Raw genomic sequence first — 27,552 nt, 5'->3', positions numbered from 1 at the left:
AAATGGGTCAATATTATGATGCATGAATTATATCTCAATAAAGCTTTAAATAAAAAGATGCAATGAATTCGAAACTCTAGGTTTTAATCCTTTTACATTGCTTTCTAGATCAAAATATTTGAGGGCCAAAAGGGGCCTTAGTTCACTTAGTTCATTTCCTTTTGTATGTGAAAGGGGGAAACTGAAGAATAGAGAAATTTGTCTGAAGATACATAGGTAGTTATTAACAGAACCAGATATACATATCTTACATTTGAATTTCTAAAATTTAATAAGACTTGCTAAACCCCACAGAAGTCATCCACACAGCAAAATATGAGATGTAAGTATGACCATAATTCAGGCCATTTAATTAGCATGACCTATCAAAATATCCACATGTGATCTTCACACCTTTCTTTGTGTGGATTAGACAGGCATACTAAAGCCAACAAGGAATAAAAAACATAAAGACAACCAAAAAATTACAGAAGTACATACTCACATACCTCAGGGAATTTACTAAATTGAAGAAATGTATAAAATTGGCTTTGAAGGAAAGGCTTTTTAATCTATGTGCTGTAATGGCATCCATGAATATCTAAAAATTATTTAGTAACCCAAGTATTATTTTAATTTTGAAGTAAGGAGAAAAAACTTTTAAGCTTTCTGAACTTATTCTGTAACTTTTGATAATTGCTTTCACATTTTGACATCACATAAAAGGAGTAAAATTACCTTTGAAAAGAAGGTTTGAATTTCCTCCATTGCATTGGCAGGTGATGGAAAATTAAATCCCCCCTCCCCATTGCTGTTCTGAGTTTTTGTGTTAATATTTAAGACTGAGTCTTCTTGGAGTCTTACATTAATTTAAAAATGTAAAAACCATCAAATTTTAGAGGAGGTGGAAGGTTCATGAGGACTCATGTAGCCAAAGTTTGCAAATTTGTAGTTCATAAGCTGCATACTTCTGAAAGACGAATCTTTGGGGCTTGTGAAATAGATTTTTTAAATCTAAGCAATCTTTAAAAAGTGAGAGATTTTACAAAAATATCTGAATTTCTTTTCTTAGAAATTGAGTGGTTTGATAAAATAAACCTTCATTCCTGTCCAGTGGGTTTGGATGCAGTTGAATGTCAGCTGCCCATTTTAGGCAGAACATGAACTTCCAGGTGGACATAGTTTCCCTGGGGCCAGCTTCCCTCTTGTACATTACCTTCCTGATTTATTAGCTTTTTCGATTTGCATCCCTGTCTTTGCCCAATCATTTTTTCCTCTCCTCTCCCTGTAAGGTGCTTCATCAAATGAGTGTACACCTAGTGCAATAATTCAGAACTCATTGTCACCATGGCCAGCTTCTGTTGGTCAAGAAAATCACAAGCCTTGCTGATTATGTAAGAGAGTCAAATTGAATTGCTCCAAACAGGAAATTGAGAAACCTGAAAGTGTTTGGAATCTCTAGATAGAAACATTCTTAACAGAGATGGCTCTTGAGACCAAAAAACTTTGAAATCACAATGGTTTGTGGCCCCTCCAAATGTCAACAGTACTGAAATAGGTATACAGTGTATCTGTGGTGTTAAAATTTCATGGGGAGGGGCGCCTGCGTGGCTCAGTCAGTTAAGCATCCAACTTCAGCTCGGGTCATGATCTCACAGTTTGTGAGTTCAAGCCCCGCATTGGGCTGTGTGCTGACAGCTCAGAGCCTAGAGCCTGCTTCGGATTCTATGTCTCCTCTCTCTGCCCCTCCCCCACTTGTGTTCTGTCTCTCAAAGGTAAATAAATGTAATAAAAAATTGAAAAAAATTCATGGGGAGAAGTAGAGCAATTAGGAAAAAAGTGAAGGGTGCTGAAGGAAGGTGATACAAAATTTTTAAAGGCTTGAGAAACAGTGAAATAGAGGGAGGACTCAGTCCTTAGAAAGACTAATGGCCAGGCCAATGTTTTCCTGTCAGATGTGGCTCCTTCTTATGCCAAGAACCTTGAATAAATGTATAAAAAAATAGTAATCAAGTCAGAGTAGAGATACTGTCTTCAACTGCACAGGAGGCTACTCAATCCAACTGCAAAAAGTAATAAAGCATTTCTTTTCTTTTAATCCCCAGCTTTATTGAGATTTAATTGATCTATATCATTGAGTAAGTTGAAGGTGCACAACATGATGATTTGTACATGAATACATTATGAAATAATTGCCATAACAGGGTTGGTTAACACCTTCATCACATCATATAATTACCATTTTGCGTGTGTGTCTGTGGTAAGAACATTTACTATTTGCACCTTTCAAGTATACATTATTATTAACTACAGTTAGCTTACTCATCTTATAACTGGATGTCTGTGCCCTTTGATCAACTTCTCTCCATTTTCCCCCACCTCCTAGCCCTTGGCAACCACCATTACAGTCTTTGTGAGTTCAGCTTTTTATTTCTTGTCTGATTGCTGCAGCTAGGATTTCCAGTACCACATTGAATAAAAGTGATGAGAGTGAATAAAAAGACATCCTTGTCTTTTTCCTGATCTTAGAGGAAAAACTCTCAGTTTCTCACATTGAGTATGATGTTTAGCTATGGGTTTTTCATATATGGCATTTATTATGTTGAAGTATGTTCCCTCTAAACCCACTTTGTTGAGAGTTTTTATCATGAGTGGATATTGTATTTTGTCAGAAGTTTTTCCTTCATCTGATGACATAATCAGATGGTAAAAACCACATATAAACCATTTATCGTTTATCTTATTAACGTGATGTGTCACATTGATCAATTTGTGAATACTGAATCACATATCCCTGGAATAAAGCCTAGAAAAAGACTACAGCAAATATAGCAAAAGATTAATTATGTTAAATATGGGCAGTGGGTACCTCAACGTTTGTTACTTTATGTACTTTAATATGTTTGAAAATTTAATAACAATAAAACATTTCAAAAAACTGTAGTGATCTAAGAATAGAAATTTCCTCAATCTGATAATTCTTAGTTACAAAGAAATCAGACAATCTCATAATCACTGGTGAAGAAATTACAACTAATTCTACTGAAGTAAGGAACAAAAGTTCCCACTATCAACTTGCTATCTTAACCAAAGCAATATGACCAACAAATATTGGAATAGCAAATACTGGAAAGAAAGAGCCAAAAATGTTGCTATTTTCTATCTAGAAAACCCAACCAAATAAAATAAGCATATTTAGAGCTAGCAAAAGTGTTCAGGATAATGTCTAAACTGAAGTTCAAAGTTTATTAATCAATAGTTTATTTCTACACTACTAATAACCAATCAGAAAATGTAATCAGAAAAAAAGTATTTAACTTCAAGAACAATAAAAATAAATAAATATCTCAGATTTAAAGGAGGCATGCCTAAGGACTATTTAATGAAATTTATAATTATTTATTAAAGGACATGAACAATAACCCACATTAATGGAGAGATATTCTTTTTAAGTTATCTTTTGCTACATAACAAACTAGTATTTCTTTAACTTAACACAAAAATGACTTATTTTTTTTCTCATAATTCCATGAGTTGGCAATCTCTGTGGTTTTTCTGTTTTTCTCATCTGAGTTTATTCTTATGGCTGTGGTCATCTGAAGAGTTGACTGGAGCTGGAGGGTCCAAGGTGGCCTCACCCAGACATCTTGTGGTTGATGTGGCTAGGCACCTCAGTTCTCCTCTTCCAGTGAGCTATACTGGAATTCTTCATAGTACAGTAGTTTCAGGGTTCTAAGATAGAAGATAGAAACTTCACTTAAGGTTTAGTGTCAGACCTCATTATCCTTTCCCCCTTTTTTGTTGGTCAAAAGAGTCCTAAACCCTTTCATTTTCAAGAACTGGAACGGACACCATCCCTAGACTGCAAGAACATCAAAGACACATTTCGAAGGAAGAAAAGGCATTCTGAAATGGGAAGAATTTTTGGCCATTAAGCAAATTTACATAGCTGAACACATTTACATAACTGAACAGGAAGACTCAAAAATATAATCTAAATTCTTTCCTAAGTAATATATAAAGTTAAATACAATCCAATAAAAACCTGTACCATACTTTTTGTAGAACATAATGAAATCATCATAAAGCTCAACTGGAAGGCAAAACTGAGCACGAATAGCAAAGGAAATTTCCAAACAGAACAACAACAAGGGAAACTTGAACAACAAGATGTCAAAATTTACTAAAACTTCATAATTAAAGCAGTGTGGGTGGTAATGGTGTGAGATTAGGCAAGTAGATTAGTATTTTTTTAAATAAAATTTTTTTGGTAATTTCTATACCCAATGTGGGACTGAAACTCACAATCCCAAGATCGAGAGACACATGCTCTTCTGACTGAGCCAACCGGGTGCTGCTAGATTAGTATTTTTTTCCAGAAGAGAGTCCAAGGAGAAGAACCATGCATATCTTGAAGTTTTCTATTATGCAGGGACATTCCAAATCAGTGGCGGAAACTTAATCACAGAATTAATGAATATACTTTTCAAAGACCAAGTTAAATCTATGCTTTATACTATGGAAAAGGTATATTCAGATAGGACCATAAGGATTAAGAGAGCATAATGGAATTTTTTTTCAATTTAGAAGCTATAAAGGAAAAGATTGACACAGTTGACCATAAATAAATTATAACATTCTATACAAAGATGAACAAAGTGAAAAACCAAGAGATAGATAGACTGGGAGAACATACTTGCAATGTTCATTCATGAAGATTTAACATTCAAAATGTATTAATAGTTCCTATGAGGTAACAAAAAAACAATAGGAGTGGGAGAATGGGCAGACAACTCAAGTAGGCAATAAAAAGAAAAATCATTCAAATGACTAACAAACGTGTAAAGACATCTAGCTTCACTAATAATGATGTAATGTAAATTATAGCAATGAGATCTTTATTTTTTTCTTTTGCTAACAATTTTGGAAAAGTTTTAAGATTGGTTCTCTTCAGTAACAACAATTATGGAAAACAGTATCATACATTATTAGTGATAACATCCATTCTTAAAATATTTTCAAAATCTATTAAGGGGGAATACAACCCTTTGAATTACTATTTTTGTATCCTTTGAATAAATACTTAGTAATGCAGTTATTGGGTCTTAGTGTAGTTCTATTTTTAACTTTTTGAAGAACCTCCCTACTGTTTTCCTGAATGGCTGCACCAGTTTGCATTCCTACCAATGGAATAGTACTGAGCAATAAAAAAGAATGAAATATTGCCCTTATCAGTGCTGTGGATGAAACTAGAGTGTATTATACTAAGCGAAATAAGTCAGAGAAATACAAGTGCCATATTATTTCACTTATATTTGGAATTTCAGAAACAAAACAGATGAACATAGGGGAAGGGAAGGGAAAATAAGATAAAAATGGAGAGCAAGGCAAACCAGAATAAACTTGTAACTATAGAGAACAAACTATACAAAGGTTGATGGAGGGAGGTGGGTGGGGGGATGGGATAAATGGGTGATGGGCATTAAGGAGGGCATTTGTGGTGATGGGCGCTGGGTGTTATATGTAAGTGATGAATCACTAAATTCTATTCCTGAAACCAGTACTACACTATATGTTAACTAACTTGAATCTAAATAAAATCTTGGAAGAAAAAAAAGCTATTAGGCAATTTCTATCAAAATTATACAATTTTTATACTGTAATTCTACCTTTAGAAGTCTATACCTTATAGAGAAACTTACACCAGCACAAAAGAGGAATATGCAATTCTAATGGCAGCACTGTCTAAAATAGAAAACAACAGTGCATGTTGCAATTTCTACCCATAAGTTAATAAATGACTTATTGTTCATTGTATAGAACAACATATAGCTGTAAAGAAATGAATTAGGTCCATCTGTATTGAATATCTTAGGTGAAAAAAGTCACAAAGAAATGTTGATCCCATTTATATGGAAAGAAAAAAATGAATATATATTTACATATTTCTACAGGGAAACAAGTGGGAAAACTATTAAAAGTCATTATCTCTGGGGACAGGAGTGAAAACGGTATGGTTTTCACATTACAATCTATGTACTTTTTTTTTTTACTCCTTGTGTCTTTTACAAAGAGAGTATGTATTATAATTTTTTAAAGGAATCTGAATAAAATAAAACTAATTACCTTCTAGATTTTTAAGTTCTAGGAAGTTTCAGAGACAGGGACAAGGAAGCCAAGGGCTGTGGAAACTTTCTTACAAGAGAAAGTGTTGAAGAAACTGGGGGTATTTTGCTTGAATAAGAGAAAACTTTTATTTGCTGCAGGAAACAGAATTATGGCCAAGTGGGTAGAAATCCAGGAGACAGAGTGAACCTTGCTAACTATTCACATCCCCAAATATGAGATGGGCTTCTGAGGAATGTGGTGGAAGCTTCTGTCACCAGAAGAGGTGAGCAGAGACAGGCCAACAATCTGTTAGGTTTATTTTAGAGGCAATGACTACATTGCGGTGGGGAGTGAAGAGGGGTCTGGAAGAAACCATTAAATTTTTTTTTAAATGTTTATTTTTGTGAGAGCGAGAGAGAGACAGAGCACGAGCTGGGGAGAGGCAGGGAGATAGGGAGACACAGAATCTGAAGCAGACTCCAGGCTCCGAGGAGCAGTCTGCACAGAACCCGATGCGGTTTCGAACCACAGACCGTGAGATCATGACCTGAGCTGAAGTCGGATGCTTAACTGACTGAGCCACCCATGCGCCCCTGGAAGAAACCATTTAAACCTCCGGTTCTGGGATTCCAAATATCCTGAATAGAGGTTAACATAAAAATGATTGTGTAAGACCTAAGCTACATGACCTATGTAGTCCTTTCAATATCTTAGATTATGTCCAGAACAAAGGACATTTAGCTAGAAAGAGCATAGCTTTATGAGAAAATTTACTCTTAAGTGGACACAGATATGTTCCCCATTTTAAATTTCTAATCCTTTAGTATCAAAGTATCAAAGTAGCATCAGCTTATTGGATTTGCAGAATCTCAGACTTCATTGTAGACCTACTCAGTCAGAATCTGCATTTTAATGAATCCACTGGTGATTCCTATTCTTGAATATGAGAAGGTTTATCCAGCTATCCAGAGAACTTCTCTTATTCCTGAGCCTTCAAAGCTCAAATAAAAAGAAACAAGAAAAAAAAAATCCTTAATAATTAGAAGTTTTCATTAGCACTGTTCATAATCTGGGAGACATGAGAACAAGAAGAGAAATATCATCATATATGCACACGTAAGTATATACACATGAGTGTATGTGTAGTACATGTATACATCATGTATGCACACACACACACACCCACACACACACCCACACCCTTAACCTCACTTTCTCTAGTTATTCATGTAAATGGGTGGTCATCACCTGTTTCACCTTTGAAAGGGACTTCAGCTCACCTCCCTCCTCACAAGTGAATAGTGCTCGCAATTTAAGTAAACACTGAATAGAAAAAGATAAACATCTTTGAGACTTTTTTCATACATTTGATTTTGACAGCTGTTATTACTTAGGACATTTAATGTTATATTCTACATTTTATGGTTTATTATGAATCCCTTCTATTGGTTTCAGCATGTTAATGGTAATTTCAATCTTGATTTCCTAGGCTTTGAGCATTTTTTTTTTCCACACAGGATTGTTTGGGATGTAGGGGTTGTGGAAGGAGGTTACCATAAAAGAAACGAAAAAAACCTTTTGAAGAGAAAAGCTTCCAGGTAGCTGGAAATATTCTAATTACTATGTAAAGCCTTAGCAAAAATGTACTGTCGTCCAGCTCATTTGATTGTATCCATTTCCTGAATTGTTTTGGCTTTTCACTTGTATGCTCAGGCATTTAATGGGAAATAATGAATCCAGCAATGTTGGGGGACATCACAGTTAAACCTTTTGCTGGATCTTCTCAAAACATTGTTTTTCATAAACAGTTTTCTTAACAAGTCATGTTGTCTTTCAGCAGAATTTGCAGAGTTTAGAGCATATTCTACCCAACTGGCCCCAGATGGAAAATACGCTCTTGAAATTGGATGGTTTTTTAAGTGTAGCTCTCCACAGCCTTTTCAAAGCGGGGGGGGGGGGGGGGGGGGCGGTGGGAGGGTAGCTTGAACAGAATGCATTTAGTAGCATGGTCTATAATTCCCCCAGCATCCCACGTATTTGGATGTTTTTGCTTCTGGCTGTGGAATTTTTCTAATTTAATTAACTCATTAGCGTTAGCAGATGACACATTGTGAAAATTCTTTTCCCTAGTCACTTATCTGAATATTCTTCCAATCCTCTGGGGTTATGTGCACACTTTATTTATTTTTAAAAGTCATTTATTTATCTGTTTCATTTTTACACTGACTTTACCCCAAGGAGTTCTTGGGCAACGTATGGGCATTTCATGTAATGAACTAGGAACGTTCCTTAAAGCGATAAATGGAGAAGAGGTAGAGGAGGAAATTTAATGGGGGGAGAAGCTTTACTAAGAAGGACTGGGAGAGAAAGAACAGATGGTTGGAGAAGAGCAGCCAGAGATGAAAGGCATATCCTGTTCCAAAGCCCTGCCGTTCTGTCTCTTAGCGTTTGGTTCATACACTGTAAAAATGTAGCAATACTTTCTGTCTGGAAATCAGCTGGAAGTACTTGAATGAAATAAAGGCAGGTTTTACAGGATTATTCCAACTGAAAGTGAGTCTCCTTTGTACCAAAAAGTTCATTCATTCACATTTTTTTTTTCCTTTTTACAATATAAATCCCCCCCCCTCCTTAAAATTTGAGGATGTGTGCTTTATATCTTTTTTTTTTTTTTCTTTCTTTCTACTTCTTCTCTCTCTTGGGGCCTAACACAGGTCTGGGACCAAAATAGATATTGGATAAATACTATTTATGAATTCTGAGCCAAATGAATTCTGTTGAATTATACCTAACAGTTATTGAGTATCTTAGTATTTTTTTAATTACATTTTTTTAAACATTTATTTATTTTTGAGAAACAGAGACAGAGCACAAGTGGGGAAGGGGCAGAGAGAGAGGGAGTCATAGAACCTGAAGCAGGCTCTGAGCTGTCAGCCCAGACCCGATGCGGGACTTGAACCCATGAACCCATGAGATCGTGACCTGAGCTGAAGTTGGATGCTTAACTGACTGATCCACCCAGGCGCTCCATTACTCATTATTTTAAAACAAGCTTTTTAAACTTCAGAGCCATCTTGTTAAGGTGATTTCTGCTATTGTTATTATCTGAATTTTATCTATGAGGAAAACAAGTCCAAGTGATGTTAAATTGCTCAAGCTCACAGAAAATGCTTATGGTCATAGAACTTTTCAGTTGCAGAACTTGAACTCAGGACTATCCCTGATGCTGCTACCCAGAATGATGGGGACATGACACAGTCAGGATTGATGGAGCCTGAAGCAGTGATGAGGAAACTTCTGTGTGTCCCTACTGAGGGAGAATCATAACCCGAGTTTCTATAGCAAATAAGTTTTGGTAATAAAAAGGGCTGACACAGAATTGTATATTTTAAAAGGCTGAACTTTAATGGTATGTGAGTACTATCTCAACTTAAAAAAATATTTAAATGTTAAGAGTTGGAAATCGCTGAATTTTTGGTATCTTAGAGGTTCAAAGAGCTTTCCCTGTCCTCCATTCCTAAGGAACTTAATTCAAATTAGTATCAATTCTTTAACTGTTGCATTTTACTGAAGCTGCATGCTGAGTAACTGCCAAGATTTCCAGACCCTGACTTGACTAGGGTTCACTAGTTCCTGTGTTGGAGGTAGCCGTTTATGGAGACCACGAGGCAGAAATTCCTAGGGTTCCATTCTGGTATTTAAATTATCAGCTGTAGGCTACTGAGTAGCTTCTAGGGTGAGAAGTTTAATAAACATGAGCTTATGAAATCATTTTTTAAAAACCAATTTTCATCATCATGCAAACTTTTCCTCCACTTCAAAGAAAAAAGCTGTTGTCACATCCTGAAGAGAGTGTTTCCAGCCCCTAATTTATCTGGCAAGGATGGGCTACATTCGGGAAATCTGTTAGCATCCAGTCTTCTAAATCAGTTTCAGGGTGCTGTTCGGATTCAAATAGATATTTTGTGGTTGAAAGTCCCATCATTTGGTATTTTTTTTACTCTCCTGTCCAGAATGGAGACAGTGGTTTTCTGTTGGGAGTGTGTACACTCACACGTGCATGAACATGCACACTTCTTCTACACGTTCACATAGCATGCAACCCACAAACACACACATTTATACATGTGTGCGTGTGTATACACACCCCTACCTGTGTACTTCACAAATAGGTGTATCAGTAGCAGAAAGGTATTGAGGCAATATATCTTCTAAAAGGAAACTGCTGTGTGTATGTATTTAAAGTATAAGACAAGCCAACTGCTTTCCTTTATGTAGACTTGATGCATGTGGATGAAAAGATTTCAATACAAAGCCGACAGGAGTTTCAAAGATTCCGTTTGGTAGCTCTAAGCAAATCTTACAGATTCACAGTTTCCTCTTTTCCCTCCTACTCTTTGCATTTAGAAATGAGAGCCAGGTATGTTTGGAGAACAGTGGGGAGAAAGGAAGGAGCGGGCCTGGGAGCATTTGAATCAGGATTTTCTTCCACCCTTGTACTTGGTATTGAAAGTTCTTTCCCTCATTCTCTGAATGGGTGGCCTCACTCTGAGTTTCTGAGATGTTCGTGCATTAATTTGGACTCTAGATCTGATATTTCCATCTTCGGTCAACATTAGTTTTTGCCCAAAGCGAAAGACCGGTTTATGCAGGGTGATTACTGAGCTGGACAGAGTGCGCATACAGAGGAAGGTGCTGATCCAAATTGTTTGTATCTGGCATTCTTCTTTGGGGTCAGTGTTTTCAGGTTAAGAATTGCTGGTTGCTGTGGCTAAAGAAAGCAGTTGTTTCTGCCAGTAACTACATGTCCCTCAGCCCTTGAGAAAGGGAAGGAGACCATGAAAGGGGGCACAACTTCACCCTTTGAAACTGGCGCTGCAGGTTGGAGTCATTCAGGGAACTTAATGTCATGGTGACTGCATCCACCCCTAGTAATCCTGATTCACTTGATCTCAATGACTCCCCAGGTGACTCTCATAGATGGCAAAGTTTGAGAACCACTGCTTCAACCAGTGGTCACCAACCCAGGCTGCTGTCACTATACTCTGGTGCCTGGGGTCCCTTCCCCTAGAGATTCCAGTGGTCTGCAGATTCTCCTCCATAGCTGCCAGAGGGAATGTGGCCTGTTGATGATACTTAATTTCAGCTTAATTGTCATATTGTTAGTAGAGGCAGGCTTTTGAGAGTTAAACACTTTGGGACTGAATCTGGAACACTGAACACAATGAGATGAGTGTGCCTAATACTCATGTTTTTTTTTCTGAACTACATTTACATTCTCCAAGCTAGCCTACTTTGGTTCAATCTCTGGGTCCACCATTTTCTAGAATATTTAACCTATTTTTAAAACAATTCATCACAGTAAAATGTACTACGTCCTGATCAGTCCTAGTTAGAACAATTAATAATTTATCTGGAAACTCATACAAGGATTTTTAAGAATTATGGTTTTTTTTTTTACTATGAATATTTGAAAAAACTACATTAGAACTACCCTATGATCCATCAATTTCCCTATTATTTACCTATAGGATACAAAATACAGATTCAAAGGGGTACATGCATCCCAAGGTTTATAGCAGCATTATTAACAATAGCCACAGTATGGAGAAAGCCCAAATGTCCATTGACTGATGAATGGATAAAGATGTGGTGTGTGTATGTGTGTGCACGTGCGAGCATGTATATATAAGAAAGTGATAAAATGGAGTATTAGCCAAAGAATGAAATCTTCCCATTTGCCATGACATAAATGGAGCTAGAGTGTGTTAAGTGAAATAACTAAGAAATGCCATATGATAGCATATGTGGAAGTTAAGAAACAGATGAATATAGGGGAAGGGGAGAGAAGAGAGTCTCTTAGAGAACTATAAAGTTTGACAGAGGGAGGTAGGTTGGAGATGGGCTAGATGGGTGCTAAGAAGGGCACTTGTGATAAGCGCTGGGTGTTAAGTCTAAGTCATGAATCACTGAGTTCTACTCTTGAAACCAATATTGTACTGCATGTTAACTGGAATTTAAAAACTTTTTTCTTTATTTTTGTCTGGAAAAAAAAAAAAAAGAGATTCCAGTGGTCTGGAACGGAGTCTGGACATTGGTATGTTTTACAAGGTTCCCAGGTGATTTGAAGGAGCATCCAGGGTGGGATGAAAAGATTTCATCTTTGTCAGGGACAAGAAACTTGCTGCCCTTTTGATTTGTCTTTGGCATGTTCAAGTCTGAAATTATTCTTTAAAAATTTTTTTTTAATGTTTATTTTTCAAGAGAGAGATTGACAGAATGTGAGCATGGGAGGGGCAGAGAGAGAGGGGAAGACACAGAGTCTGAAGCAGGCTCCAGGCTCTGAGCTGTCAGCACCTGACACGGGGCTCGAACCCATGAACCGTGATATCATGACCTGAGCCGAAGTCAGACACCCAACTGAGCCACCCAGGTGCGCCCTGAAATTATTCTTTATAGGATTTATACCATATAGGAGCTATTATGCTGGGTCCTGCAGGGGACATGTCAATAAGTTTGACACAATTTCTGTTCTCTGGATGTGTACGGGGCTGCAAACAATCCTATTTTGCACAGTTTGTTGCTTGATGAAGCTGATTGAAAAATACCCTGAATCATACGTTGTCTCACTTCAACCTCACAGTAACGTGGTGAGAAGAGATAGACAAATGTGAACTCACAGAAATTAGGGGACCTGCCCAAGTTTACCTGGCAAAGAGGGCTGAGAGCCAGATCTTCTAAAGCCTTTGGTGCTACTTTTTTCCTCCATTTCTTCTGGCACTACCATGAAAATTTCAAAGCAGGGCTGGAAAGTGGGGGAATGGGAGAGGCAGGGATTGCTATGGAGAAAAGTTCCCCGAGTAGAGTGTGAGTGGATGAGCGAGTGTGTGTCAATGTGTCTGCGTGCATATGAATATGTGCATGTGAAGAAATATGCCTCTGCGGTTTTATTTAATGTGTTGTTTGATTACTGTCCCTTGAAAATTATACAGTTGGTTAATAAAGTCTGGCAGAGAAAAGAAATTACTGACATCTTTAGGAATATTAAAGGGTCTGTTAGGTCTTGAAAGGCCATTACTATCTGTGAGGAAAATTCAAGAGAGTTTATTAAGCCCAACACAGATTCTACAGATACCAAGAAATGGTATTTTCATCACTTAGGGAGCGATGTATGTGAGAGGGGAGGGGAGACCAGTATCAGTGTCCATCAGTCAAAAAAAGATGCTTAATATCCTGTCTTCCTTCAACTCTTTGACCATTTTCCTCCCAGTACAAGGAAGGAGAGGCTTCCAACCCATCATTTGGAGGCAAATGTGTGTTCTTTATAACAAGAGTTGTTAGAACCTCAGAAAAGGCAGAGACAGGACTCAGTTATAGTGCTTTGTTAGTTGAGGCAGGTCCTAAGCAGTAATTTTTAGGTTGATAATAGTTTTAAAATACTGACAAAATGTTTTCTTTGAGGTTTGAATATGTCTGTGTGTTTGGCTATAAAAGTAATTTCAGGATTATAAATGTGTATAGCAGTTCTTTGCTTTAGCAATGTTATATTGCTTCCCTGCTCTTTAGGTGTTCACAAAGACAGCTGTAAACGTTCATTTATTCATTTATTCATTTATTCATGCAAACAACAAATGCTCATTGAGTGTCTGCCATGTTGCATGCATCAGGCATTATTCTACCTAGGAGAACACGGAACATAAAATATTGTCCTTGCTCTCCAGGAACTTAGTGTCTGGTAGGATTTTTAATTCTATGCTATTGTTCTGGAGCCTCACAAAAAGGAGACCAGGAGTTGCCCAAGGAAGGCTGGCTGCCTGTCCAGCAGTATGTTTATGGAGTGTGAATCAGTTATTGTCAGGCCTGGAAAGGAGAAACTGGTCTGTATATTTCAAGCAGGGAGAGAGTTAATGCAAGGAATTAAAAAAAATTTTTTTTAACGTTTATTTATTACTGAGAGACAGGGAGAGACAGAGCATGAGTATGGGAGGGGCAGAGAGGTGGAAACACAGAATCTGAAGCAGGCTCTAGGCTCTGAGCTGTCAGCACAGAGCCTGACGTGGGGCTCGGACTCACAAACTGCGAGACCATGACCTGAGCCGAAGTCGGATGCCCAACCGACTGAGACACCCAGGTGGCCCAATGTAAGGAATTTTTTAATGAAACTGTTGGAAAAGCTGGAGGAGCAAAAGGCAGAATTTGGTGATACTCAAAGACGAGGAAAGCTGCTACTGCTTTTTCTTATACTGAGTGTGTTGGAGGAATCACAGAAGTTACTGGATTGTGTAGTCACCTGCTATTGATGCCGCTCATCTGCAGCCGGAAGCAGAGGGCTTTTTGTTTCCAGTTGCTTCCTGATCTCTCACTGCCTCCTCTTGGCAGAATCCAAGTTGGCCAACTGACTAAGAAGTCTTGATAATGTTTGCACCTTGTAGACCCACAATATAGGGAAGAGTCTAGCAGGGAAAGGCAAAGGGTAGTAGTGATGGTGAAATCCAACAGTGAATTAACCAGCAGAGAGAGACAGGGTCTGCGGGTAGCCACTGATACCTGGGGTCTTATGTCCGGTTTTAGATTCAGAAATTTGATTATTAGCACGCTGAGATGTGATCAGACTTGGGCATCTGACTGAAACTTTTTATGGACTGAGATGTAACCCCTGAAAATTCATGTTGAAACCCTATCCATCAAAGTGACTATATTTGGAGATAGGGCCTTTTAGGAGGTAATTAAGGTTAAATTAAGTCTTAAGAGTGGGGGCCTCACCATATAGGATTGATGTCCTTATAAAAAAAAGAAAAGAAAGAGGCACAGAAGCATGTGTGCAAAAGAAAAGGTCATGTGAGGACACAGAAGGTGACCAAATGCAAGCTAAGGAGAGATGTCTCACCGGAAACCCACACTGCCAGCACCTTGATCTTGAACTTCCAGTTTCCAGAACTGTGAGAAAATTAATGTCTATCATTTAAGCCAATGAGCCTGATATTCTCTTATGGCAACTCAAGCTGACTAATACACTAAGCAAATTGTAAATGATGAATATAAAGAGTCAGAGGCTGAATTGCAAATTCATATTAAAAATGTAGATTTCCAAAAGATTGGCTCCTTGTATTTGCTGGTCATCCCATTCTTCTTCGATAAGTAAAATTACTTGGGAATCAAATAAAATTAGAAGATTGCTTTATGGCAGTGTTCTCTGAGCAAGGAGGTTTGTTGGATGATACAAGTGGCCAGTGTAGTATCAAAGTGTCTGGCATCTGACATACTCCTTTTCCCTCTAGACTTGCGGTCTTTGCTGGGTATATGTCAATGTGGGCACTCTCTTTTGCCGACAGTGCTGGAGACAGAGTGTGTCAGCCTTTCTTACTTTTCCTTTGTGGACCCCTCCCCTTTTCATATTGACACATCCTGGTTGCCATTTTGTTTCTGGAGTGGTCTTGCTTTGATCCTTTTGGATAACTTTACTTTGATCCTTTCTGTGATTGCTTTATGGTATAATTTGTGAGTTTTCAAGTTCTTGGGATAGGGGTAGCATACACATTTAGGATGGTAACTGGCCAGGACACACTGCTAAAGCTGTAGTCCTTGTTGCCATTGACTGTGCCTTCTGACTGGCCCATCCCTGTGCCTTATCAGTTGCTAACTATTTTGAAGGTCAATCTCTGCCTATATAATTGGCACCGTAAAGTACAAAAAGAAATTGATCAGGTTAAACCACTGTCGAAAAGATCTGTTTCCCAAAATGACCATCCCGGCAACCTATTATGGAGCATAAAATCCAGTTACTAGCATCACTTGTGAAAGTTTAATCACATTTCCCAGAAAGATAATCAATATATCTAATATTTAACTCTTACCTACTGTGTGCCAAGTACTGGTAAAACTCTTTAAATGGATCATATCATTAATCATCACAACCCCACTATGAAGAAGGTCCTATTATTAATGCCATTTTATAGATTAATCAATTGAAACCTATATAGATTAAATAGTTTGTTTAATGTTATCCGCTAGTAAGTAATCAAACCTTAAGATTAAGTGTTGTGTTCAGAACAAACAAGTTACCTTGACCTCTAAGACTCTGTGTGATAGAATTGTTGCTTACATCGTAGAACTTCTCTCACACATTGTCTTCCCAGCTTCCTTCATTCCTAAAAAAACTGATCTCCTATTCTGGGGGCACACAAACCTTTCTCCAGCTTTTTGTCAGTGAAAAAAGACTGGTCCCTCTCTCTAGAATGCTCTTTACCTGGATTTTTATATGGCTGGCGTCTATTTTTACCATTCTGTCTAAAATGTGCTCCCATTCCACATGCTTGACACACTGTAATAGTGCCTACTAAGGGTTATTTTCTTTGTAGCAGGTACCTATCATGTTTTGGAGTTGTTTGTTTGCTTATTTATTTTCTGTATCTTCCACGAAGTTCCAAGAAGGCAGGAACCTAATCTCCCTTATACATGGCTGTGTCACCAACACCTAAGTACTGGGTTCTTCATACATTAGGCATTTGATAAATACATGCTAAATGCCAAAGGATTATCTATCGTGACCTATCAAATACCAGGGCTCTTTGGAATAAGACTTAGGATGGCAAGAAACATACAAAAAATGACAACAAGTAAATGACTTAGGAGGGTATGTTTTTGATGGACAGATCTCAGGCCCTGAGTAGTCTCTGTAGCAGGATCCATCCTTACAGAAAGTATTCTGAGCTACCAGTGAGGTGAGGTGGTGGTGGTGAGTGGTGCAAAGTGGATGGGAACAGCTGAAAATAGGAAGGGCAAGCCCTTAGAACGCATTTCACTTGGCTAATAGTTTTGCCTATAGTAATAGCATGCCACTAACTTTGTTATGGAAAATGCTGCCAAGAGTTTATGTTTAACTACTAGGTGCTACCCAGTAGCAAAAAATAAGAGCTTCCTATATTTAAACCATGCTAGGTGATGATGGTAGTTAATAAGGTAAGTCCCTAAGGACCCCTACGGAACTTGGGAGAAAAGTCTTTGCTAAGTAGGGTGACCAGGAAGGTCACATGAAGGAGATGGGATGTGAGCCAGGCACTGGAGCAAGGGGAGAATTAGACCCAGGGGAGGTGAAGGGTGTGATCTAAAGCATGGTCTTGGGAATGTGCCTTGTGTGTTCAGGGACTGTAAGAGACTAGTTGGCAGGAAGTAGACCTCGAACATGATGTTGAAAATTTTGCTTTTATATCTTGAACTCACAATGGACTTCTAGGAGTTTCTTTTTTAAGTTTTATTTATTTATTTTGAGAGACAGAGACAGCATGAGTGGGGAAGGGGCAGAGGGAGAGAGGGGGAGAGACAGAGGAGGGGGAGAGAGAGAGAGAGAGAGAGAGAGAGAGAGAGAGAGAGAGAGAATCAGAATCCCAAGCAGGCTCCACACTGCCTGCACAGAGCCCAATGCAGGGCTCAAACTCAGGAAACTGCGAGATCGTGACCTGTGCCACAACCAAGAGTCAGAGGCTTAACCAACTGAGCCACCCAGGCGCCCCCTAAGAGTTTCTGAGTGGACAAGTAATGAATTGAAATTGGTTTTCCTAAAGTGAGAGGTGGAAGATGGAGGAGAGAGCCTATGTCCCGGAAGGCAGTCCATCAGTTTCCTACAACAGACCATCATTTGGGCATATGCCGTCTAGGGCACAGCTGTCCCAGCCCTCCTCCTGGTGAGGGAAACAAGGAGAAGGAGACCATGTGCTGTGGGTTGTGAGGTCAGGTCTGTTACATCCTCATTAGATTTGGAGCAATTGGGAGTGCTGTGGAACATATTTCTTTTCAATTTTATCAAAAACTGATTGTTTTGGTATTTTATTAAGTTCAGTTTTTCTACAATAGCAGTACAACGGCTTTATGTTTTGTGTCAATTATGAGCAATTTCTGTACCTCCAAGTGCCTTCTCAATCATCAAAGACAAATTATGTTAAGTTAGTATTTAAGGGTAACTGGTTTTTAATTTAATGTGTGCATAATTATAACTTACATGTAAATTGTAGTTTATTGCCTTTAAATCATTTTACATATATCGTTTGATCACCAACATTAATTGTTTTCTCATTTTAGAAAGGTGAGTTTTAGAGGGCTGAATGGCTTGTCCAAGATACCTTGGTTAATGGGTAGGAGAGCCTGGACTAAAACCTATTTCTTTTACTTCCTCCCATTTATATGTTGGTGAAACTGCAAGCTAGTGCTCGATAAACATGATCTATTCTTACTAACCGAGACACTTACACTTATTCATTCTAGAACTAGCAACCACAGTGGAGTACAGGGATTAACTATATCTGGTATGGTAAAATGCAGTGGACATTCAAATACTCATTGACCATAACATATCCTCCACCATCCATTTGGAATCCACCTGTCCTAAAGAGAATGCATCTTATAATGTTCCCCCAATATGTTTAAATGTTTTATGAGGAAGTATTAACAATCATGTTCAGGTTTCAGTTTCTCCTCCTCGGGCCTTGGGCTCAGCAGCTCTTGGTTATGGAGTCTGGTTTTGTCAGTTTGATCTCATGGAATTTGCAGACTGCATCTATGTGCACAGTAACAGATTGATTCTGGCTGATAGAGGGAAGACGAGTGTGGAGCAAGCGTGGCATGAAACGGACTGTTTGCTTTTTTCCACAGTCTGCTGATTCAACCTGCAAACCCATTCCCCAGCGCCATTAGCAAGACCTGTAAAAACACAGGGGCCTCCATAAAGATGACTCTGACGTTTGCAACACGGAGAGGTCTGTTGAGTTGAGAGAGCCCAGTTCTGTACTTATGATTTGGGTCTGGGTATTTTGGCTTCAACACTTGTTTCTGGTTAGAAAGCTAAAAACAAGGGTCTAAACACTGTTCACTCGGATGGTAAAACACATGCTCACTTTTTACAGTGACCCTGGAAACAGAAGGGGAATTCTTATAAATCACAAAGGAAAATAAATAACTTCACCCATGGAGGGAAAGAGACAGCTTGAGAAAAGGGACTTTGGAAAAAGGCTGTCTCTAGACAGCAGTCTTGTGGTAAGTACTAAATATTCATTTACCGCTCTATATGTTTTGGCTTAAAATGCATTATTCTTTGACTGTTATTTCCTGAACACTGTGCTTTTGAAACTTCTATTCCAGTTACCCCATTAGCCATATCCCCTGGGATTTTGTTTCATTTAGTTTTTACAAAGTCAAAAGCCAGCAAATAATTGGAATGTTTGTATAGTGTCTTAATAGGCAAATGTCATAATCTGTCAACATTATATATAATTACATTAATTCCAGCTGAAGTAGACTTTAACCTATACAAAAACACTACTGTAAAGCTGATGCCAAATGCCAAGCCTATATATAGTTGTTCCATCACCCATTTATCTTAATTTTGGGGATAAGTTGAACAAGAATTCAATAGAGCTTCAAATATGGAAGAGCGAAGCGTCTCTAAGATCTTCTTAGGTACGTACCCTGGTTCAATTGTTTATGAACTTTCTTTGCAAAAGTGTTAATGCTGATAAGTGTCATTAACAACCTGGTTGTGTTTGCCTTCGTGCATGAGAATCTGGTTCGTCCAAGGAAAGAGACAAAGTCACTGATTTCTGAAAGTTGACCGCTCTTTCACAGTTGTTTGGCTCAGAGGTATATCTCCCTCTTCTGTTCCCTAATGCATATGAACAGTGTAAGAAATCAGACAAGTCACTCCTTTATCTTTTGCTCATCTACCGAAATAGACATTTAGCTCAGCATCTTTTGCATGTTGTGGAGGGATGTGCTTTATTCATTTGTGTGCTCCCAGGACTTGGCCTGGTGTCTGGGTCTGAGTAGCATCCAATCAAATATTTGTTGAATTGATTTAGGAGTTGCACTTTTCTGACTCTGCTGCTGTAGGTCTTGCTCTGCCAGTGTACAGAGTAGCTATTTACTCATAATTTCTGAGGCTTAATGTCACAAACTATTCCTAGATGTGAGTTTCCAGGAATGGGGAACAGGATTACGTGACACTTTTGTGTCTACTTCCTCTCTTGTTCTTAGAATCAATTTCTGTGTCTCTGTGGGTTATGCACCGACCAGCCTACATTCAGAGACTAAGAAATTTTATAGCATTTTAGGTTCTCCTCCAAATATATGTGCCCTCTTCTCATCTCTTGAGTCTTTCTACCTGTGGGTAGAATGTGATGAAAATTGTGTGCGTGCGTGTGTGTGTGTGTGTGTGTGTGTGTGTGTTTGTGTGCTTATATGTATATTCCCTGGGGGATAGTTTCTGGGGCGAACTTAAGATGAAAAGATAATTTATCAGCCTCTCCTTTTCCAAAGAAAACACTTTTTACCGATTAACCTGCCTACAGGGTCTGTCATATACCTAAGCAGAGGACTGAGATGCCCATATATTATAATATGAGCAGCACAGGAAAGGTTCTCTTAACCCCAAAATATCCTTGCTGATTAGTCCCTACAGTCTTCAATTCTGCCTTCAGTCCCAGAGAATATGCAAAGATTCTATAAATACAAGCATGCTAAGCTATTGTCTTTCAGTAATTCTTAGTAGCCCTCATTAATAAGAGGTCTTGGTTTTTTTCCCAAATGTCAAACAGCTGAGCAACATTTTGTTGAGGGAATTAGTAAACAAAAGGATTCAGAGCACAACGGAGTGCTGGGTTGGGGCAGGGAGGGACAAAGTAGTGAATTATCCTGAGGGGGTTGGGTACCTGCAAGTCAGAGAAAGAGGAAACATCATTAATGAAATTGTTGTCCACATTTAAATTTTGCTCAGGGACAGGCTTGATTGTGAGCATAAATCAAAGCCTGTCATAGTACCAGTGCTAGCTGAAAGCCCAAAGACAAGCTTGGGTTCCCCTTGGCATATGGCTCTACCCTGAGTCTTATGGGGCCTGAAGATCCAATTTCTGATTTCCAGCATAAAAGCCCACTGGAAAAATAAGAACTCGTTGCTTGGCACCACCTGAGAAGCGTAATCCCATTAAATCTCTCCAAGTGACGCTTAAGAGATTTTTTTTTACACCGGTGAAGGATCTTCCTTGTTTCCTGGAGGCAGATTAAGTGTCACATCTGCATGTGGGATTCAATCCTGAAAAAGTGTGCTCTCTTTTGACTATGTGGTCTGGTATATGGGAGTCCTCAAATGCTACTCAACAGTATACAGTTTAGGCCATGTGACTATAAATTTGCCTTCTGTTTGAGTGTTCTCTTCTTTCTTCCTATAAGATACTGAGGCAGTGACAGCAAGAGTGTTCGTTTTGAGTTTGGGCTTCGAGGGTGAGACCCATTGAAAGTCCCTTGAGTGGATTCTATTGCAGCCATCAGGAGGAGAGGTAGACAGGGATGAGGTCAAAGCTGACTGGCTATAAAGGACTTGAACCCAAGACATTGTCCTCCTCTTTGGCTCCATGTGGAAACCACACAAATAATTAGGAAAGAAGCACAGCGTGATGTTTCTGGATAAGGGTTGCTGGAAAATATAAGGGAAAAGAAGCACCTGGTATCCTATACTACACTTCTTTCCCAAGGCAGGGTTACCTTATTTCACTTGATGTTATTTTTTTTATAATCCTAGAGTGCTAACCTGGGGCTGGGTTATCCAGTCTCCTCACTTGGCAGACAAGGTTATGACTCAGTGAGATTAAATGTTCTTCTTGAGGTTCCACAACCAGCATACAATGTGGGTCTCCTGCCCGTCACTCCACTTCTGTGCATTTTACTGCATAAAATCCCAGTAAGAAAAGATGTCCCTTCGGAAAACTGAAGAGAGGAAGGAGAAATATACTAAATCTTAAGTCTTGAAATTCCACCGCAGTAACCATTATGACCCACATTTTTGAGAGTTAGAAGGCCCAGAGGCCCCACATTTTGCAGGGAAAAAAAAAATATTCCTCATAATGTACTGCAAGAATAAGGTGCTATTAACTTCATTATACTTTTTATTTTACATAATCAAATCATGAAGTGTTGAGTAGAAATTATAGCTCCCTTGCAACAGCTTTTAAATTTGTAGGCTGGAGGAACCGCAGCATGAAGAAACCCACAGACCTGATGCTGAAAAAAGGTCCAATTGGGGGATAGTCCTTGGTGGTCTTTAGTCATCATTTTGCTTTCAGGACAGGACACGGGAGGGTTTGAGTGTGTATGCTTTTGCGTGTGTCTGTGTGTGTACCCTGGCAACGTTGAAGTGCTCTTTGATGTTGATTTTTTACTTGATAAATCACTCTTTTTAAGAAGAAAGTGACAGGTAAGTGAAACTGAAATGAAAAATATGTTTCAAGGTGGGGGGTACATACCCTGAGAGAAAGACAAGTGACTGCAAGTTTGCCTTCACCGGGAGGGGTGCATCGAGTAGCCGCATGTTCACGGCGAGTACAGTCTTCTCTGTGATAGCAATAAAAATCACCCCAGAAATCGAGGCCTCTTCTTGACCCAGAGCTGTTCAGCCCACCCCAGGATGCTTTTTGATCAGAAAAAGTCAGCATTTCACACTGTGCCTTTTTATTTGTAAGAATCATCCCCAGGCTGTCTGTATAGCTATTTGGTACTTGTGGCTATGATAGCATTTAGCTGATGAGAAGGCTGGGAGTGAATTATCTTTTTTACCATTTCACATATAAATAGCAAAAATTCTCTTTTAATTTGAGGAAAAATTACTTTTTGCTTTTCAGCATGGATGGGAGTAGGTTTCTTTTATGAATGGAAAATTCTTTCATGCTACCCTGTTCCTTTTTCCCCCTACCAGAAGGAAGTGAAAACATTGGCCACACTAGATCCTCAGCTCTGAAAACAGTGTGGTTTTGATAAATTCATAAGCGCAGGAAAGGCCCCACACCAAGTCCTTCAGTTCATCCTTTAGCCTCTCGATGGCTTGTATCAGAACCATTAGAGTAATTCAGTCTTCCACAGGCACATAGTAAGTCAGCCAATGAGCATCATGGAAAACCTGTTTTATATTTGAGACTTTTTAGTAGCTATGGGATATGCTGGATAGTCACCATTTCTACTCCATCCTTCTCTACCTGGCTGTGCACCCCTGGAGGATGTATCACACAGACCTTGTCAATAGGCTCCTATATCTTCTGGCATCTAGTCAGCTTTGGCCAACGGGGGTAACTAGCAGGAGATCAGAGGTCAGGCGGGGAGAGAGGTCAAGATCACTGCTTTCCTGTTCTGTCCACGTCTGGTCCTGGATCACAGTGATTGGACCACTCTGTCTAAGGTCACAGCTTCTGTTGAGCAACCCTCTCCCACAAAACCACAGTTCTCTCTGTGTTCTGGCACCTTTCCTCTTCCCATGTCCCTTCAGGCTTCTTGGTAGTAATGACTCTTGGGTGTTGCCAGTCCATCTCATGTTGGTTTGCTTTAAGTCTGCCCACACATTATTGCATAGGTCCTTTACCCAAATCTCAATTAGATAATTTGTGTGTGCCATCATTTTCGTGCAGAACCCCTGACTGATACAAGGCAATAGTTTATTTTTGGAAGCCAACCTAATAAGCAGAAAAAATGATAGAACATGGAGGAGGTGAATGGCATGGCACTCACTGTGAGAGGCACCAAGTCATGGGGGGGAGTGTGTAAGGAGCACCATGAAGAAGCTGGAGGTAGAATGTGAACTCAGGTGATTCGAGAGCTTGCTTCAGGAGCACATGTACTACAACTAAAACAATGGGGACAGTTTGGTGGGTGAGCAGAGAAAAAAGGGGCAACCCAAGGATATTGTCCCATACCCTCTGGTAATAACTCATGTCATTGCTGAATTGGCTTTTCCTAGTCAAATTGACTAGGCTCAAGGATGCTTCCATACCTGGCAAAACATTACTCCTGGGCGTGTCTGTGAGGGTGTTTCCAGAAGGGATTAGCAATTGCATCAGTAGATCTAGTAAAGAAGTTTGCCCTCATCATGTGATTGACTGAAGACATGAGTAGGACACAAAGGCAGAGAAAGGTCATACCTGCCATTTGCATGAGCTGAGACATCCATCTTCTATGCTTGTAAACTAGCACTCCTTCTTCTTAGGACTTTGGAGTTGGGCTGGAACTTGCACCATTAGTTCCCTTGGTTCTCAGGACTTCAGGTTGGGACTGGGGCTACAGCGCTGGGTGTCCTGGGTTACCAGCTTGCAGACAGAATATCATGGGGCTTCTCAGCCTCTAGAATTACAAGTCCATCTCTTATAATAAATCTATATTTATATGTATATTTATATTTACAGAGGGACAAATTCTGACAAATACACAAATGTAGATTTCTACTGTTTTATCTTCAGTTATTTCACCCCTGTTCAGTGACCGGAAGTAATTCCAAAGCAGGGTTCAGCAAACTTTGAAAATCCAGATGGTAAATCTTTTAGGTTTTACAGGCCTATGAGCAGCCACAACGACTCAACTCTGCTGCTGGAGCAGGAAAGTAGCCACAGACAATACGTGAATAAATGGACATGGCTTATGTTCCAATGAAACTTTATTTGTGAGGGCAGCAGCCTGGATTCTAAAGGATATTTGTACATGGTAAATAGGAAACTTGAAGGTCTAGTTCACTTTTCCTGGGTGCTGACTTTCTGAGTAGTGACCTGTGTTTACCCTCACGATGCACAGTATGCTGAGACAGGCAAAGGAGCACGTTTAGGATGTCAAACAATGATATATATACCCAAGTACATGAATTTGGGCAAAGGTAACTATTTTAGAAAGCTAAAAACTCACTGAGACTTTTTCTAAATGCAATAGAGGGGCATTATTAGTGTTGCTCAGTATAGCCAGTGGATTGTGAATACTAACCAAGACTGCGTTTTCGTAGTGTTCCTGGCATGCCTGTAGCTCCCTTGACTCTTGGTGCTATGTTTGAGCTACCTCTCACCATAGCAATGCTATACAGAGCACAAATCACTAGGTTGCTAGAGGTTTCCAGCTCCTCAAATCCCAGCTACCTGTGACCCCTTCTACTAATGGAAGCCTATGTGAAATATGGTTTACTCAGTGCCTCTCACCACTGGGCAAAGGTCAGCTTGCCCTCCAGGAAGCCTGACCTTTGTGCTCTGATATCAAGATTGTTTGAAATTTTTCAAGTGAGCATCAAGTGGAGGAAGGTCAATAAATAAGAGGGAGGTTTTTATTCCTCAGCTACATTATTCCCCCCAACAGGGCTGTTATCTTGGCTGTCTCCTGGATATCCCAAGAAGAACAGAGACCATGCTCTGGATCCAGGTGTGGGTGGGAAGGTGTGGTGCTGAGGATCCAGCCAAAGCTCATTTTTGGGAAGAAGCAATAGGTGGGGAACAGACTGGCTTTGTTGTGCTGAATCTTTGACTGCTCCCCTTTGACAGTAGACAATGGTGGAATGAGAAAAGTGTCAAATGCTTAAGTGAATACATAATGAATCTGCCTTGCAGCCTAGCTGAGCCTATCATGGCAGGTCAAGAACATGCTGGAGGAATGTCCTGACCAGGTCTCTCCAGCAGCATAGACACCTGGAGGCTATGGATTGATTTGGTGCAGATGGGCTGGGAAAAGACAGGGAGGCTTGGCCAGGTAGGCACAGCCCAAAATAACGGGTTGCTAAGGGTCTTAAAGGGGCCACATATGAGCAGGAAAATATCAGAACCCACCAAGAACAGTGCTGGGAGGGAGGCTGGAGATATGAGCAATATTGCCGTTGAAAATAATCTGAGTGGAAGGCAGGACAAAGGAGCAGAAACAGAATATACCTAAGCAGTGGACGTAGAGTATGTTGGCAGTGGGGACTGGTAAAGTCTACTGGGGTGCCTGGCTGACTCAGTCAGTGGAGCATGTGACTCTCAGGTTGTGAGTTCAAGCCCCACATTGGGTGTAGAGATTACTTAAAGATAAAAAAAAAAAATCTTTGTGCTTGCTTCAGCAACACATATACTAAAAATTGGAGTGATACGGAGAATATTAGCATGGCTCCTGCACAAGGATGATGGTAAAGTCTACCCTCCAAGCCACTTTAGCAGACAGCTTAGCATGTTCAGGCAGTGACCATGCACTGAGTATGGACCAGGATGGCTCTCTTCCCTTGGTGATAATAGCTGAAATTTACTGAGGCTTACTATGTGCCAGGACACTCTGCTCAGTGCTTAAGATGGAAATTGTCATTCACTAACGACGACCCTTAATTATTCCTATTATGAATAAAACTTCTGAAACTTAACAGGTTAAGGAATTTCCTCAGGGCTATAGAACTGATGTGTGGTAGACTTGGGATTTCAACTCTGTTGTGGCTGCCTCCAGATCATGCTGTCACTCCACAGGTAGCAGCTCAGAAGCAGTGACTGGGAGTGTATGGCAGTGACTGGGAGCTCCTTGCATTGTGCTTCCAATTGTAAACAGCCCCAGCTTCAACAGGCTAGAAGTATACAGGTGTATCAGCAAATCTCCCATATCTCTGCCTGCTGATGAGACAGACCAGGCCTGATTTTCCTAAAACAGTTGTCAAAGGGTTGGAGGTTGGGAGGGAGATACAAAGAATAAAGAATGCATATGTTGGAACTCAGTCTAGGTCTGACTTCTGGTCTTGTGCCTTTTCTGATTAACCAAGTCTTGGAACCAGCTTCCACGGAGATTAAAATTTATGATAGTGTTTATATATATAAAATCTCTCTATAATATATTGTATCTATAACTTTGTGTTTTTACCCACCTGGGGACTCATTGTGGTGTATACATGTACCAGATGGAGATATAGAGTGGAATGGGAGTAGAGTAGGGAGGAATTATGGATTACAAGGTGCATCCAAAGTATAGCTGTCACGCAGTATGCAACAGGTTTTATAACTTGAGTGATGAACTGATCACATGGCTGCACATTCTTTTGGGTGAGCCCCTGAGTGATGGGGGTGGGTAGAGTGCCAACATCATTTCCCCTGAGGGAATTCCCCCCAAAATGCCATTTGCTTGCTCACCACTTGAAATTGATGCCCCCTTCTCTGGTGTTACACAGAGGAATGACTCCGTTCAGTATGGTGATGGCTTACCCTGAATGGCTTCTCTTCCCTTCTTCCTTCCTCTTGTCATTGAAAGTAAGGCAGTCTGTTGCCATAATCCTATATTCCAAAGTTTTTATTAAAATGCCCTTTCCTGAGCTGCCATAATGTTTACCTCTGGTCTTTTTCACTGCGTTCAACATTTTGTCACATGCCTGTCTGTCATAAATTGAGGTTTCTCAGTGTATTTGACATTTTGAACGCTGTATTTCTTTGTTGTGAAGTTGAGGGTGTTCTGTGCATTGTAGGATATTAGCAGCACCCCTGGCTTCTATCCACTGGATGCTAATAGCACCCTTCCCCCAGCTGTGACAACCAAAACTGTCTCCAGACATTGCCCAGTATCCCCTGGAAAGCAAAATCAGGCCTGACTGAGCTGAATTGTAAGGTCCTAGAGGACATGAGCCCTGTCATACTCACATTTGGGTCCCTCAAGTTGGACACATGAAAAACATGCCGTGCAGTGAATGAA

At 39.7% G+C, this 27,552-nt stretch overlaps 1 protein-coding gene and 1 non-coding gene across 6 annotated transcripts in view; both read left to right on the top strand.

Annotated features, from left to right (window-relative positions):
• The window catches only part of NCKAP5 (NCK associated protein 5), a 993,237-nt gene that overhangs the window by 126,809 nt on the left and 838,876 nt on the right, over positions 1 to 27,552 (top strand). For 4 of the 5 annotated variants that reach the window (XM_086718452.1, XM_086718453.1, XM_086718451.1 and 1 more), the window contains exon 2: positions 18,984 to 19,113. In XM_086718452.1, the coding sequence (XP_086574578.1) occupies positions 19,045 to 19,113 (69 nt within the window). In that variant the 5' untranslated portion in view covers positions 18,984 to 19,044. Of the gene's footprint in view, positions 1 to 18,978; positions 19,114 to 27,552 lie in introns of those variants that run through there. The other variant, XM_086718458.1, reaches the window with a different exon arrangement.
• Positions 25,942 to 26,047, top strand: LOC112849110 (U6 spliceosomal RNA). Its single transcript, XR_015255704.1, has one exon. It is a non-coding gene; the product is annotated as a U6 spliceosomal RNA (small nuclear RNA).

The sequence above is a fragment of the Puma concolor genome, chromosome C1, assembly GCF_028749965.1.
Source record: "Puma concolor isolate L17-30 chromosome C1, mPumCon1.1.hap2, whole genome shotgun sequence".
In the NCBI taxonomy this organism is placed as follows: domain Eukaryota; kingdom Metazoa; phylum Chordata; class Mammalia; order Carnivora; family Felidae; genus Puma; species Puma concolor.
This window is presented reverse-complemented; position numbering and strand designations above follow the sequence as displayed.